Source organism: Manis javanica, chromosome 1 (assembly GCF_040802235.1).
Source record: "Manis javanica isolate MJ-LG chromosome 1, MJ_LKY, whole genome shotgun sequence".
Classification (NCBI taxonomy): Eukaryota; Metazoa; Chordata; class Mammalia; order Pholidota; family Manidae; genus Manis; species Manis javanica.
Genome location: NC_133156.1, coordinates 217,216,746 through 217,230,374, shown reverse-complemented (window position 1 = coordinate 217,230,374; position 13,629 = coordinate 217,216,746). Strand labels below are relative to the sequence as shown.

At 32.2% G+C, this 13,629-nt stretch overlaps 1 protein-coding gene across 16 annotated transcripts in view; it reads left to right on the top strand.

The window, feature by feature from the left end:
* The window catches only part of BIRC6 (baculoviral IAP repeat containing 6), a 268,324-nt gene that overhangs the window by 133,157 nt on the left and 121,538 nt on the right, over positions 1-13,629 (top strand). For all 16 annotated transcript variants that reach the window (XR_012121905.1, XR_012121902.1, XR_012121903.1 and 13 more), the window contains 7 exons: positions 665-792; positions 6,198-6,760; positions 7,666-7,841; positions 8,785-8,881; positions 9,027-9,221; positions 9,963-10,163; positions 12,826-13,105. Coding sequence is in view for 13 of the 16 variants with exons in the window: in XM_073214568.1 (XP_073070669.1) it covers positions 665-792; positions 6,198-6,760; positions 7,666-7,841; positions 8,785-8,881; positions 9,027-9,221; positions 9,963-10,163; positions 12,826-13,105 (1,640 nt within the window). In the remaining 3 variants the exon portion in view is untranslated. The remainder of the gene's footprint in view (positions 1-664; positions 793-6,197; positions 6,761-7,665; positions 7,842-8,784; positions 8,882-9,026; positions 9,222-9,962; positions 10,164-12,825; positions 13,106-13,629) is intronic.

Genomic DNA, 13,629 nt, shown 5'->3' with positions numbered 1-13,629 from the left:
ACTAAAAAGTATGCAAGAAGCCTCTATGTGCCATGTCTATGTACTGACTAGTACTAAGAATATTAAATAGTTACCGAGTCTCTGTCTTTTTGGGGCTTAAATTCTTTTGGATACATTTAGTTGATGTTCTCTTACTGAATATGCTTTAATTTGTAGATAACAGTAAAATAAATGAGACAAACATAAAAGTAGGAGAGAAGAAATTACTTGTAGTTAGATTGGGCCAGAGTTTTGGTGGGGGTAGAGGCATGTTACCCAGTGATTACTGTACATGAAGATTGCATGAATTTGGACTCTGAAGATTCCTGAGATGCTGATTCCAACTTCATTATTTTATTTGTAAGAAAACATACATTATTTGTATTGCCCAGAATGGTATGATGAGATAATGGTAGAACTAGGTGTCAGAGAGCATGCCACTGTATAAAATAGGATTTTATTTTTCCCAAAATTACTGCACAGTTTTGTGATGATAGCCAATTAGGACTGAATAAAATAATGTGTGGAGATGTATACAACATTCCAAAATATAATTCAGGCTACTTAGTGTGGTTTCCACTATCATTTCTTTCATTGATGACATAGACATTTAGAAAAAGTTTTTTATGAATTGGTACAGGTTTGTTTTTAGCTTTGGGGTTTTTTTGTTTTGCTTTCTCCTCAGGTTGGTCCAACAGCTACACAAGCTATGCAAGAATTTCTTACTCGACTACAAGTCCATCTTTCTTCAACATGTCCTCAGATATTCAGTGAATTTTTGCTAAAACTGATTCATATACTTTCAACTGAAAGGTAACGTTCAATATATGTATACATTGATGTAGAAGTAATATGTAAAATAAATTTTTCCTTACCATTTGTTGGAGGTTTATTTGTAACAGGTGAGCAGGATAATAGGGACTAAGTGGGAAGGGTTCATTAGTGTGGTTCTTGATTGTTTTCATTTAATTTCATTATGGTTCTCCCAGACCCCTGGATTCTCTTTATTAGGAAAGGAAATCGGTGTGTCAGGTCCCCACTTGCTTCTAATGATTTTGTAGATTAGTTACTAGAAACTGCCTCGGTGAAATTTATTTGAAGCTGTTTTAAATGACTTTAAAATACAGATACAGAATTAAATGAACAGTGATTTTATTTGAAACCAATATATGATAAGAAAACCTGAAAAAGATAGCTTAAAAAAGAGAATTATACTCTAATCTCATATGAAAATCCCAAATAAAATTATGAACAAAATCAGCCAATATATTAAAAGGATAAATTGTAACCATGAAGGATTGATTCTTAAATTGCATAAATGGTTCATTATCATTTAGTATGTGTTAATGAATCATTTCCATCATGGTAAGGAACATTTAATAAAACACAGTGTTATTTTCTAATAAAAATTTATTAAAATGTAAACAGTGTCATCTTATTCAAATTATAAAAACACTATATGATGAAAAGCCAAATTTTGACTTGTTTGGTCATTTAAAAATTCCCATCAGTTTCAGAAACAAGTTAAAGATACTGTTTGCTATCTTTCTTAATTTCATTCTGGAAGCACTGGTGAATTAAAAATTTCTTAATATATAAGAAAATAGTTAAAACCAATTGTGGCTTGTATGACTCTTTTCTTTACAAATTAATTTTAAGATATTAGAAGCCACAGAGAAAAAGGTATAATTTAAAAATTATTTGTCCTTTTTGTTGATGTGGTGGATGATGTTGATGGATTTTCAAATGTTGTACCATCCTTGCATCCCTGAGATGAATCTCACTTCATCATGGTGTATGATCCTCTTGATACATTTTTAAATATGGTTTGCTATTATTTTGTTGGGTATTTATTATGCATCTATGTTCATCAGGTATACTGGTCTGTAGTTTTCTTTTTTTGTGGTGTCCTTGCCTGGTTTGGGTATTAGACTTACAGAACAGTGTAAGTTTTTGTATGAAACTTCAGTACATTCAAACTGTGTATTCATGCCTCAAAAGATAATTATTTATTTTCAGCTATTTTTCCACCCCCTTTCACCCAACATGTAACTCATAAATTCTCTAGCATAGTTTTTTGTTTATTCATTTTTTAATATATTTTTTATTTTTATTGGTATCATTAGTATACATTTACATGAACAACATTGTGGTTACTACATTCCCCTCATTATCAAATCCCACCACATACCCCATTACAGTCACTGTCCATCACCATAGTAAGATGCTATAGTAAGATTCTTGTCTTCTCTGTGCTATACTGCCTTCGTGTAGCATAGTTTTTAAAATAGGATCCATAAGGCTATGGCCTAAGATTACTCTTAGTGTGTTGTTTGTTTTGTATGTTTTTAAAAAACTCTCTGGTGTCCTGATAGATTAGCCAGCAGCTCTTTAGTTAATAAGGTGGCTGAGAATATACACCCAGTTTTAATATAAAGAGCGCATTCAGCTATATCAGATAAGTGTTCTGCAGATACTTTGTATTGGTCTATGGATTATGTTTTTATTTTCTTAATATCTTTAAAAGACAGATTGTTTTTATTTTTATGAAGCATTATTTGTCAACTTTTTCTTAATATATAGTTCTTTTTGTGTTATAAGATATTCTTTTCCTAACCTAAGATCATACAGATAATACTCTGCTTTGTTCTAGTAATTTTATAGTTTTACGTCTTACATTTAGGTTTATGTGGCATTTTGAGTCAAAGTTTATTTTTTTGTCTGTGGATGTTCAGTTGTTCCCATACCGTTTTTTTGTAAAAACTGTCTTCTTTTCATTGAATTCTGTTTGAACCCGTTTCAAAAATCAGTTGACCACATTTGTTATGCTTTATTTCTGGAGTCTTTAAGAGTTGATGTTTGTGTCTGTCCTTTTTCAAGTACCACACTGCCTTTGTACTTTTATAGTTTTTGAAATCTGGTAGTGTGGATTTTCCAGCTTTGTTCTCTTTTTGTAATTGTTTAAACTATTTTAGTTTTTTACTTTTCTGTATAAATTTTAGAATCATTTTACTGATTCTTCTCCACTCTCCCGTCCTCCTACACCCCCTAAAAAAAAAATCAAACAAAACCCTGATGGATTTTCTTCCCAATGTATCAATCTGTGCTTCAATTTGGGAAGTGTTATATAGCCTCTTTGAATTTTTCTTCATACACAGTCATGTGGTCAGTGAGTAAAGAGCATTTTATTACTTCCTTTCCAAAGTGTATCTCTCCCCTGACCCTACTGCCATTTCTTGGTTAGTAACTTCAGTATGATGTTCAATTAAAATGGTGAAATTTGCCCTTCTTGTTTTTTTCTAACTCTAATTGTGAAAACATTCTTTCATAAGTACAAATGTTATTAGCTATATCTTCTTTTGCAGGTAGCAAGTTGAGGGAGTTCTTTTGTTCCTAATTTGCTAAAACTTTTTAAAAAATCCTATTACTCTGGGATTTTGTGAAATGCTTTCTCTGAATCTTTTGAAATTGTCATATGTAGTTTCTTCAGATAGTCTGTAGATTTGGTGAATTACATGATTGATTTAAGTGTTCATCAAGATGCATTCTGAAGAAACACTCATTGGTCATGATGTATTCTCCTTTTCATATTTAATTAGTTAACATTTTGTTGAGGATTTAAAAATCTATGTTTATGAGGAATAGTTTCATTTTTTTTACAATGTCTTTGCTTTCTATATTCTATATCTTTGTTTTTTTTGTCAAGGTAATTATGGAGTCATAAAATGAGAGATCTCTTACCTGTTTTCTGGAAGAGATTGTGTAAAACTGGTAATACTGCTTACTTAAATATTTGGTAGTATTCACCATTGAGGCATCCCTGGGTCTAGCGTTTTCATTGTAAAAAGAATTTTGAATTTATCTTATCAGTAGAGGGTTATTCAGATTTTCTATTTTTTCTTTAATAATCTTTTGCAGTTTGTGTCTCAAAGGAATTTGTTCATATCCATGTTGCTGAATTATTTGTAATACTTCCTTATAATCCTTTTAATGTCATAGGATTTAGTTTGATAACTTAAAAAATTTTTGATACTGGTAATTATGTCATTCTTGCTAGAAGTTTATCAATATCATTGGTATTTCTAAGAATGAACTTAAAGCTTTCTTGACTTTCTTTATTATTTTATTTCTAATTTCATTGGTTTCTACTCCAATACTTAGTATTTCCTTCTGCTTTGTTTGAGTTTTATGTATTCCTTTTTACAAAGGTCAGTTTAATTGGAGAGCTTTCATCTTTTCTTATGTAAGAGTTTGACAATATGTGTTTTTTAATTGACCTGTTTAGACTGTTTACATTTAATGTAATTATCAATTGAGTGTACTTAAATTTATCAGTTTGCCAGTTTTCTATTTATTTAATCTTTTCTTTATTTCTTAAAAATCTCTTTCTGACTACTTTTGGTTTAAATTTTTTTTATTTCATTTTGTTTTCACTGTTGGCTTAAAGTAAAAAATTCTGATTATAATGTTTGCTCTAGCTTTACAACACAGATCTGTAATTCATCACAGTCTGCGTTCAAATACAACTTGTATAAAGTCAGAACTTTATATCAGTCTACTTCCAATTTCTTTCTCCCATCTTTTGTGACATAGTTGTCATGTTTACTTTTACATATGCTGTAAACACATAATACGTTCCTACAGTTTTTTGCTTTAGATTATCATGTATCTTTTAGACACTGAAGTAAATAATATTTATGTCTGAAAATGGACAAACCTCTTCTGCTGGGTGATTAGTATGAGGATTTGAGCCATTCTTTTCAGGAGTTGAGCTGGGTTTGGACTTGATGTTGCTATGGTCTACCTTTAGTGTGGCATTAGCTTCAATTTAATCTCATTACCTGTCTGCTTCAGTACAAGGGTGTTGTTTCCAGTGTTCTTGCTCCATCCCCAACTTTCATTCTTCCTTACACATTTGCACTACAGAGGGATTCTCTCCGTGGCTCCACCTTTAGCAGCCAAGTGCTTTTGCTTGTTTTCCGTGTTTGCTAGGCTCCTAGTAGAGGCAGGTGTTCTTTGATGTTGTCCACTGCAGTCTTTGGTAGGCCCTCTGTGCCTGTCTCAGGAGAGGGACTTTCTCAGTGAAATTTTCCCCCCTCCTTTTGTCAACCAAAGTCTGGCTTGTTTCTTCGCCGTTTCTGAATAGGAAAACATTGACTGTTTTCCAATGGTGGGAACCTGTTAATGATACTTTTTTTTTTTCTCAAACACTAAGATACATGGTGTATTTTTCAGTACCCATTCTTGGATTATCTAACACCTACTGGTTGTTCTGTATTTCAGTCCTATTCTGACAGTACCCAAAGTTTGCATCAGACTCACAGATGTAACTGCTCAGTCCCACAAGATTGTCCTCACGTCAGAGGGCTGCTCAAGTCCCAGGTCCCTAGGTTGCCTACACTTTCGTCTGATTTGGCTACAGATTTAGGGGTTCTCACAGTATCCTTCCTCAGGTTCAATTAATTCTCTAGAACTCACAGAGGAACAGCCAGATGGGATAGATGTATAGGGCAAGGTATGTTTGGAGTGCTGAGGGCGCATACCTGTGAATGGGTGTGATTGTGTTAACACCCTCACATACCCAGCATTTATCAGTATGTTAAATATTTTAGCTGGATTATTCTTATTCTTTTATAAATTAGCAGTGTTTCTTTTTCCAAATTCTGCAACAGGAAAGCCAATCCTTGTATTTCATCTTCTTGGTGGTGCCTGTCTTTTTATTGATTTCAGGCTTCTTGGTACCCTTTGACCTTAGCTCTCTGCTGAAGTCAAGAAAAGTTATGACTTTAAGTTAATTTGCTTTTTTCTTGTTAGGTTGGGGATAACAGTCTTTCCATGTTTTAGTATTTTAGGCATAAGTGGAACTTGAGAGCATTCAGTTTCAATGCATAAAAAATCATTTGATGGAATTTTAATTTTTGAAAATCAAAATCCTTTTGGTATGTAAAATAGAAATATTTGAGTCTATAACTTTTATCACCTCTTTGATTTACTTTTCCTTCAGTTTTCTATTTGGAAGGGAAGTCAATTTTTGATTTCTGTTAAATGGAGGCAAGAACAAAGAGGGGCTCAGGAAGAGATGGAAACCGTTTGCTGCAAAGTGAAATAGTGAATACCAAGATTTTAATTATTATTTAGCTTTCTTTTGTATAGTGGTGGTTACTTTTTAAAAAGCAATTTAAAATGGATTAATTTTTAATCCTATCTCTTTTTTGCAGGGGTGCCTTCCAGACAGGCCAAGGACCTCTTGATGCCCAAGTAAAGCTCTTAGAATTCACACTGGAGCAGAATTTTGAAGTTGTTTCAGTTAGTACTATTTCTGCTGTGATAGAGTCTGTAACCTTTTTAGTGCACCACTATATCACTTGCTCAGACAAAGTCATGTCTCGAAGTGGATCAGATAGCTCAGTGGGTGCTCGAGCATGCTTTGGGGGACTCTTTGCGAACCTCATTCGTCCAGGGGATGCAAAAGCAGTTTGTGGTGAAATGACAAGAGATCAACTCATGTTTGATTTGTTAAAACTGGTTAATATCTTAGTACAGCTGCCTCTTTCGGGCAATAGAGAATACAGTGCAAGAGTGTCTGTGACCACCAATACGACAGACAGTGTTTCAGATGAAGAAAAAGTCTCAGGAGGCAAGGATGGTAATGGAAGCAGTAGTAGTATTCAAGGATCACCTGCGTATGTTGCTGACTTAGTGTTAGCCAACCAACAGATTATGAGCCAGATTTTATCTGCTCTGGGCTTGTGTAATAGCAGTGCCATGGCGATGATAATTGGTACGTATTGAGAATATTAATCTTCTACTTGTTTCCAATACTATTATCTCTTTTCTTCAGCAATAGATGGGTTCATTTTTCTTTTTATAGTATAAAGCTACTTCATTGTAAACTTTGTCAGGATGACTAATTTTTGTTAGTGATGGGTTTCAATCAACAAATAACTAAAAATACTTTAAAAAATTTAGTAAATTTTTAATAAATTAGAAAATACAAAATGACTTGTAGCTAATTAAATTAGGGGAAAAATAAGTCAGATACCATACTTTGTAGTCATGCATCTATAATGTTTTAAAGTTGACGAATTTCATATCAAATTTTGTAATAGGGAATCAGTAATTTTTTTATTCCTATTTCCTTAAAAAATGAAATACAAAATTTTATTAAATGTTTAAAAGTTTCTATGGCACCATATTAATGTCAAATTTGTATATTGTTGCTTACCTCTTCTACCTGTATGAAAGCTAATCTATTGTGTTAATTTTTTTAAGTAACTGAACTTCCATAGATAGTGACAAAATCCATACCTCATGTATTTTTCTTGTTGGTATTTCTTTGTGTCAGTAAAACACCCATATCTTCTGTTTCAATAAATGTTTTAAAGTATAGTTATATAACATCACATTTTTCTCTCCATTTTCTTTTGATTTATAGCTATTATGTAGAATGAGGTTCCTTAGTCATATAAAAGAGCAACTTCTTTTTATTCTTTCTTTTTATAATGGAGTTGAGTTATCTTATATCAGAAGATAAAGCAAAAAAAGATGCTTTACTGAATGATTGATAAGTATTTTAATTTTTAGGCCTATTTATATGAATGCAAACACATGTGTGTGCATGCTTCTCTATTTTAATTGTTAAGGATATAGTTTTTAAAAAATGTGTAATATTTTTATTTAAACTAGGGGCAAGTGGATTACATCTCACCAAACATGAAAACTTTCATGGTGGGTTAGATGCCATATCAGTTGGGGATGGATTATTTACCATACTGACAACTCTTAGTAAAAAAGCTTCTACAGTCCACATGATGCTGCAGCCAATTTTGACCTACATGGCCTGTGGATATATGGGCAGACAGGTAAGTTCAACCTAGCAACAACTGTAGTAATTTAAGTAGTTTCTGGCATTGGGAATAGAGAATTATTTATAGGACAGAGACAGAGTATTCTTTGGAAAATGAACAGTATTGTTGGGTGAAACTATACATTATTATAGAAGTTGAAAAGTAAAGTTTCATTGAAGTGACATTGTCAGAGATAACCATGGTGATAGAAGAGTAGAACATTTAATGTATTCCTAAATTTTAGATTTATTCCCATTGTTCCAAGAAGTAGTTCTTTCATTTTTCCTGAAAATAGCGTAGTTGAATCCCAAAATGTTTATTTAGATGTTACTTTTGAAAATTTAATATGAATGTTTTCAAGCTTATGTTGCATAGTCTCCTTTCAGTTAAAAAGGATTAGGGTAATTTTAAAAGAAAAATAAGTTAGCATATAACTGTTTCATATTTACTTTTTGAAAAATGAAATTCAGAGCCAGTGTGATTATTTTAACTTCTAGTCCATTTAACGTTTTTTTAATACAGATTTTAAAACATAATTTATGGAATCTTTTGTATGTTAATGTGTAAATATAATATTCTTAAATATTTATTGCATATGCACACACACATCCATTCAATGGTAGATACAAAGGTATTTAAAAAGGGTCAATTTTTAAATGAAATTAGTGTCTAGTGAAAAACAACATCAATGCACATTATGGTAGAAAATGATAATAGTAGGTAAAAACAGATACTTTAAAAATCCTTTTAGTTCAGAGAGGAAACTGTTCACTTCCTTTCTGATCCAGGTGAGATTTCTTGGGTATTTTGGCAGACATTTCCTATGTAGTGATTTAGATTAAGGCTGTCATTTTTTCATAATTAAAGAATATTACATTTAGTAAGAAGTTTAGTTGTCCTCATTCACAAGAAATTAATTACTATTTTAAAATCACAATATGCATATTTATTTTTTTAGGGCTCTCTTGCTACTTGCCAGTTATCTGAACCATTATTATGGTTTATATTGAGAGTATTGGATACTAGTGATGCCTTGAAAGCATTCCACGATATGGGTAAGATGAAATTCCAAAAATTGTCATTTAAATATAATCTTTTTCTAGTATATTATGTTCTCACTTTTGTAGTCTGTGAAGACTACTCAGTGTCAAATCTACTTATCTTAAGATAATTTTCATTTAGTATTCTTTGTAAATTCAGGTGGTGTTCAGCTCATTTGCAACAACATGGTTACTAGTACAAGGGCTATTGTAAATACCGCAAGAAGTATGGTATCAACTATTATGAAATTTCTTGACTGTGGTCCAAATAAAGCTGTTGACAGCACTTTGAAAACACGAATACTATCTTCTGAGCCTGACAATGCAGAAGGGATCCATAACTTCGCACCCCTTGGTAAGTATTATTAAATCTTACTGATAAGAATTTATGTAGTTTATTAGCTGATATAAGCAAAAATAGTTGTCAAAGTAAATTGATCATGTTATAATATCACCATTTTGATTATAAACAATTGATTTTAAGGGTAGTAGTTTTTGAAATATTGTGATTAAGTGAAGTTTTCAGTAATTCTTTAGCAATCAAGTTTGTTTTTATTTCTGAGTTTAAATAGAGGCACAATTTATGAAAACTGTCAGTTTTCATTGTAAATTCTAATCAGTTTTAAAGGACTTGTTCCTTTTTTTGAGTGGTGATTTCTTCTTAAGAAACTTCACATTTAAGTAGTTACTCATTTTTCTAGTCTTACATAGTTTCTTATGTTTTTCTTTTCATATTTCTAACTTATGAATAGTAACTTAGAATAAAGGTGATTATTTTCAAGTTGAAGGTTATACTGGACATTGTTTTTTATGTAAATCATTTGAGAATTGTGCTGGATTTATTGTTACTACTTTAGTTTTTATTTGACACATGAGCGTGAAGAAATTAAGCAGCAGTTAATAAGCTTGTCACCTTGCCAGTTGACTTGATGTATTGCTGTTTTGTGAATACTGTGATAAATCATGCTAAGCATACTAAATACATTCATAGCATCAGATGTTCAATTTTTTCTAGTTTGTTATTATTTGAGTAATTCTCAATGCTTTGTTTGGTTTCTTTTGCAAGTTTTTATTACATTTAAAATATCTTTTATAGGTACAATCACATCTAGCAGTCCTACTGCCCAGCCAGCTGAGGTGCTCTTACAAGCCACACCACCGCATAGGAGAGCTCGCTCTGCTGCTTGGTCCTACATCTTTCTGCCAGAGGAGGCTTGGTGCGACCTTACCATTCACCTTCCTGCAGCAGTGCTTCTTAAAGAGATACATATCCAACCCCACCTTGCATCTCTTGCAAGTGAGTAGTATTTTTTGCAAAGAAACATTATGAAAATAAACTATAATATAGAAACTTAAAAATGAGAAAAATACTTAGTGAACAGTATACACTTAGATATAATTTCCAGATTGCTTAGATTTGAACAGTTTTTAGTATAGTATCGAACATTACCACCAAGCATTTCCCATTCAGTGAACTGACATGGCTGTTCCCCTCAAACAACTGGAATGTTTGATGAAATACCAACACATATTCCAGCTGTATATTATTTTGCCTTTCCTTTTCCCCACACATTTATTAAGCTATAGCATTAAGTTGAAATGAGTTAGTTTACACACTTGTAAATAGCAAACTTAATTTCTCTAGTCTAATCCTCAGTCCTAGCCCTGTATGAGAAATTAATATAAGTTTATTTGTCCTTCTCCCCACCCCCATGGTAAGATAGTTACATCTGTAAGGAATTATTCTATTCTAATATTTTGAGTGGAACAGTTTGAGTTTAGTATTTTGAATATTTGAGTGTGATTTTTAAAATTTAATACTCTGAATATCATTTGATGCTTTTTTTGAATACTTTATATAACTTTGCAAAGTAAATAATTCAAAAGACTTTTAGAAAATGAGTTGTGCATTAAGAGGAGCAGGAACTCTTTCAAGTATTCATGGAAGAATGTGAAAGTCTATTTTGCATTTTCAATGATCCCCAAATTCTTTCAGTATATAAATAATTTTTATAGAATTGTTGAAATTGGCACATTTGTTTACTGATTGAGTCTCATTGCCATCAAATGTCACTCAATAATTGGATGAACTGTGGGAAACTTTGTAGATCCCTGACATATTTAGAAGAATAAACTTTTCCATGTGTTTGCAAGATCAGATTGTTACTATATCCTAATACAGTTACAGAATCCATACTTCTTAGATAAAAATGATGCAGTGAGTATAATGGCAGAAGGAAAATACAGTTATCCACAGTGTTTTGGCAGGTCAAAAGCAATTATATGGTAAAATGTAAGTCTATATAAGATTTAAGGAAAAATCTGAGATGATTTTATTTGGAAGAGGAATGAATGGTTCATGTAAATGGTAGCTTTGAATTGTGGGGCTAGAATTTGCAGATGGGAATTGCAATAGGAAGAATGTTACAAAGGAAACTATTATAAAAAATCAGTAGGTGAGGTATCCCTTGTGTTAAGTGTTCTTAATAAAACATTTTGGTTTTATTATTGGATTGGAGCAGAAATTGAAGATGTGTTCCCATGGAAATAATAGAGCCTTTAGAATTAAACATGGGCTTGAATATAAATTGTGCGATTTGTTCATGTCAGAGTTTAGATTACTTAATATCTTTGACTCTGTCATCTTGTGGAAAATACTTATCTCCAAAGGTTATGAAGATAAAATTTCAAAATTAATGTGATCTTTCCAGTTCTCAGTGTAAGCCTGGCATGTAATTGACATACAATAAAAGTTACTTTCTAATTTTACACTTGAAATTAAAATAAAAATCAAAGTCGGAAGGTTGTTTTATTTAATAGGTATGTTTATTATATGGATTTCCATGTTATGTTAGAAATAATTAATTTTACTATAGCAGCTGCCACTTGTTACTTAATTGGGCCTGCTTAAATCTTAGCAGGAAATGATTCTTTTAAAAAATCATCTGGATGTTCAGTTAAATTTTGAAAGGGAAACTAAGAATTAGAGGAGAAGCAATTTTTAAGCTCACCTGTGTTTTAAATCAGTGGATTATCGTAGTGGTAAAATAATGACCTGATAGAAAAGCACTTTTTAAAATTACATTCTTCTTTCCCAAATTATTTACAACAGTAAGCCATAGCATATTAATCACATGGTCCTATGTTGTTGATAATAATTCTGAGTAAAATATAAATAATAGAGTAATTGCCTATTTGGCTATTTTTTTTCCTTGAAGAGAATCAAATACAGTAGTCTCCCTTACCCATGGAGGATACGTTGATGCCTGAAGCCATGGATAGTACTAAACTCTCTCTCTCTCTCTCTCTCTCTCTCTCTCTCTCTCTCTATATATATATATATATAGTTTTTCCTATACATACATACCCATGATAAAGGTAATTATGAATTAGGCACAGTAAAAGATTTACAATAATAAGTAATAAACAATTATAATAATAAACTGTAATAAAAGTTACATGAATGTCATCTCTCTCTTTAAAAATATCTTATTGTACTGTACTCACACTTCTTCCTGTGATTGATGAGATGACAGAATGCCTATGATAAGAGGAAGAGAGGTGAATGACATAGGCATTGTGACCAGCATTAGGCTACTGTTGACCTGACATACATCCAAAGGACCATCTGATTCTGGACCGCAGTTGACCTAGGGTAACTGAAATTGCAGATAAGGGGGGAACTACTGTATGTGTAGATTGACTATCTTCAGTTACTCTTTTTTTAGATGAATGTTAGAATTTTTTAAGTGCAATTTTTATTTTATTGTGAATCTCATATTTTATGTTGGAAAATAACTCAAATCAGTTATGGTGAAAGTCAGTGACAAAGTATGATTTGGTGTATAAATTTTCTTTTTGAGGGTTAAGTGCAAGCTGCTGTTTCATGAAGATTTCCACTGAACTATGAAGTCTAGTTCACCTTTTCTTCAGTAATTGTTTGCTTTTATCTCCTGTAGCCTGCCCATCCTCAGTGTCTGTTGAAGTAAGTGCAGATGGGGTAAATATGCTACCTTTGTCCACGCCTGTTGTCACAAGTGGTCTCACCTACATAAAAATTCAGCTTGTAAAAGCTGAAGTAGCTTCTGCTGTCTGCCTTCGACTTCATCGTCCACGGGATGCCAGTACATTAGGTCTTTCACAAATTAAGTTACTGGGCCTCACTGCTTTTGGTACCACTTCTTCAGCAACTGTTAATAATCCATTTCTTCCATCTGAAGATCAGGTATCTAAAACAAGGTATGTTTTCTTTCTCATTCTTAAAAGAGCTTTCTGCTCTTCTTATGAAGTTATTTATTCTTCTTTTAGGGCTTAGGAAGTTCTTTGTTCCATAGGTGTTTATATAATATCATAATTTCATTAGGAGTAATAGAGACAGTAACTCTGTAGAAGCAGAATCTTGAAGCTTGTTAATATTGAGATTTATGTGTGTTTAATCCTTGAGATGATCCAGTGTGGTATATGTGGGCATAGGTTCCAATTATTTGGATTGTAGTCTAATGTAAGTATTTTCAAATGCATATCACCAGGAGTACATCGGAACCATACAAACTGACCACATAGACAGGGACCTATTGGTAATTCCTAAACACCAGTCAGCAGAAGGGTTAGATACGAACCATACAAACAAGGACCTGAATATAGTCTTAAATTCACATTCTTGTAAATACTGATGGTTGAAGATTTTATAGACTGGTTTTTATTGAAGGTCTTGCCTGATTAAGAAACAATTTAGGATTTCTTTTTTTATTCTCATGCTGCCA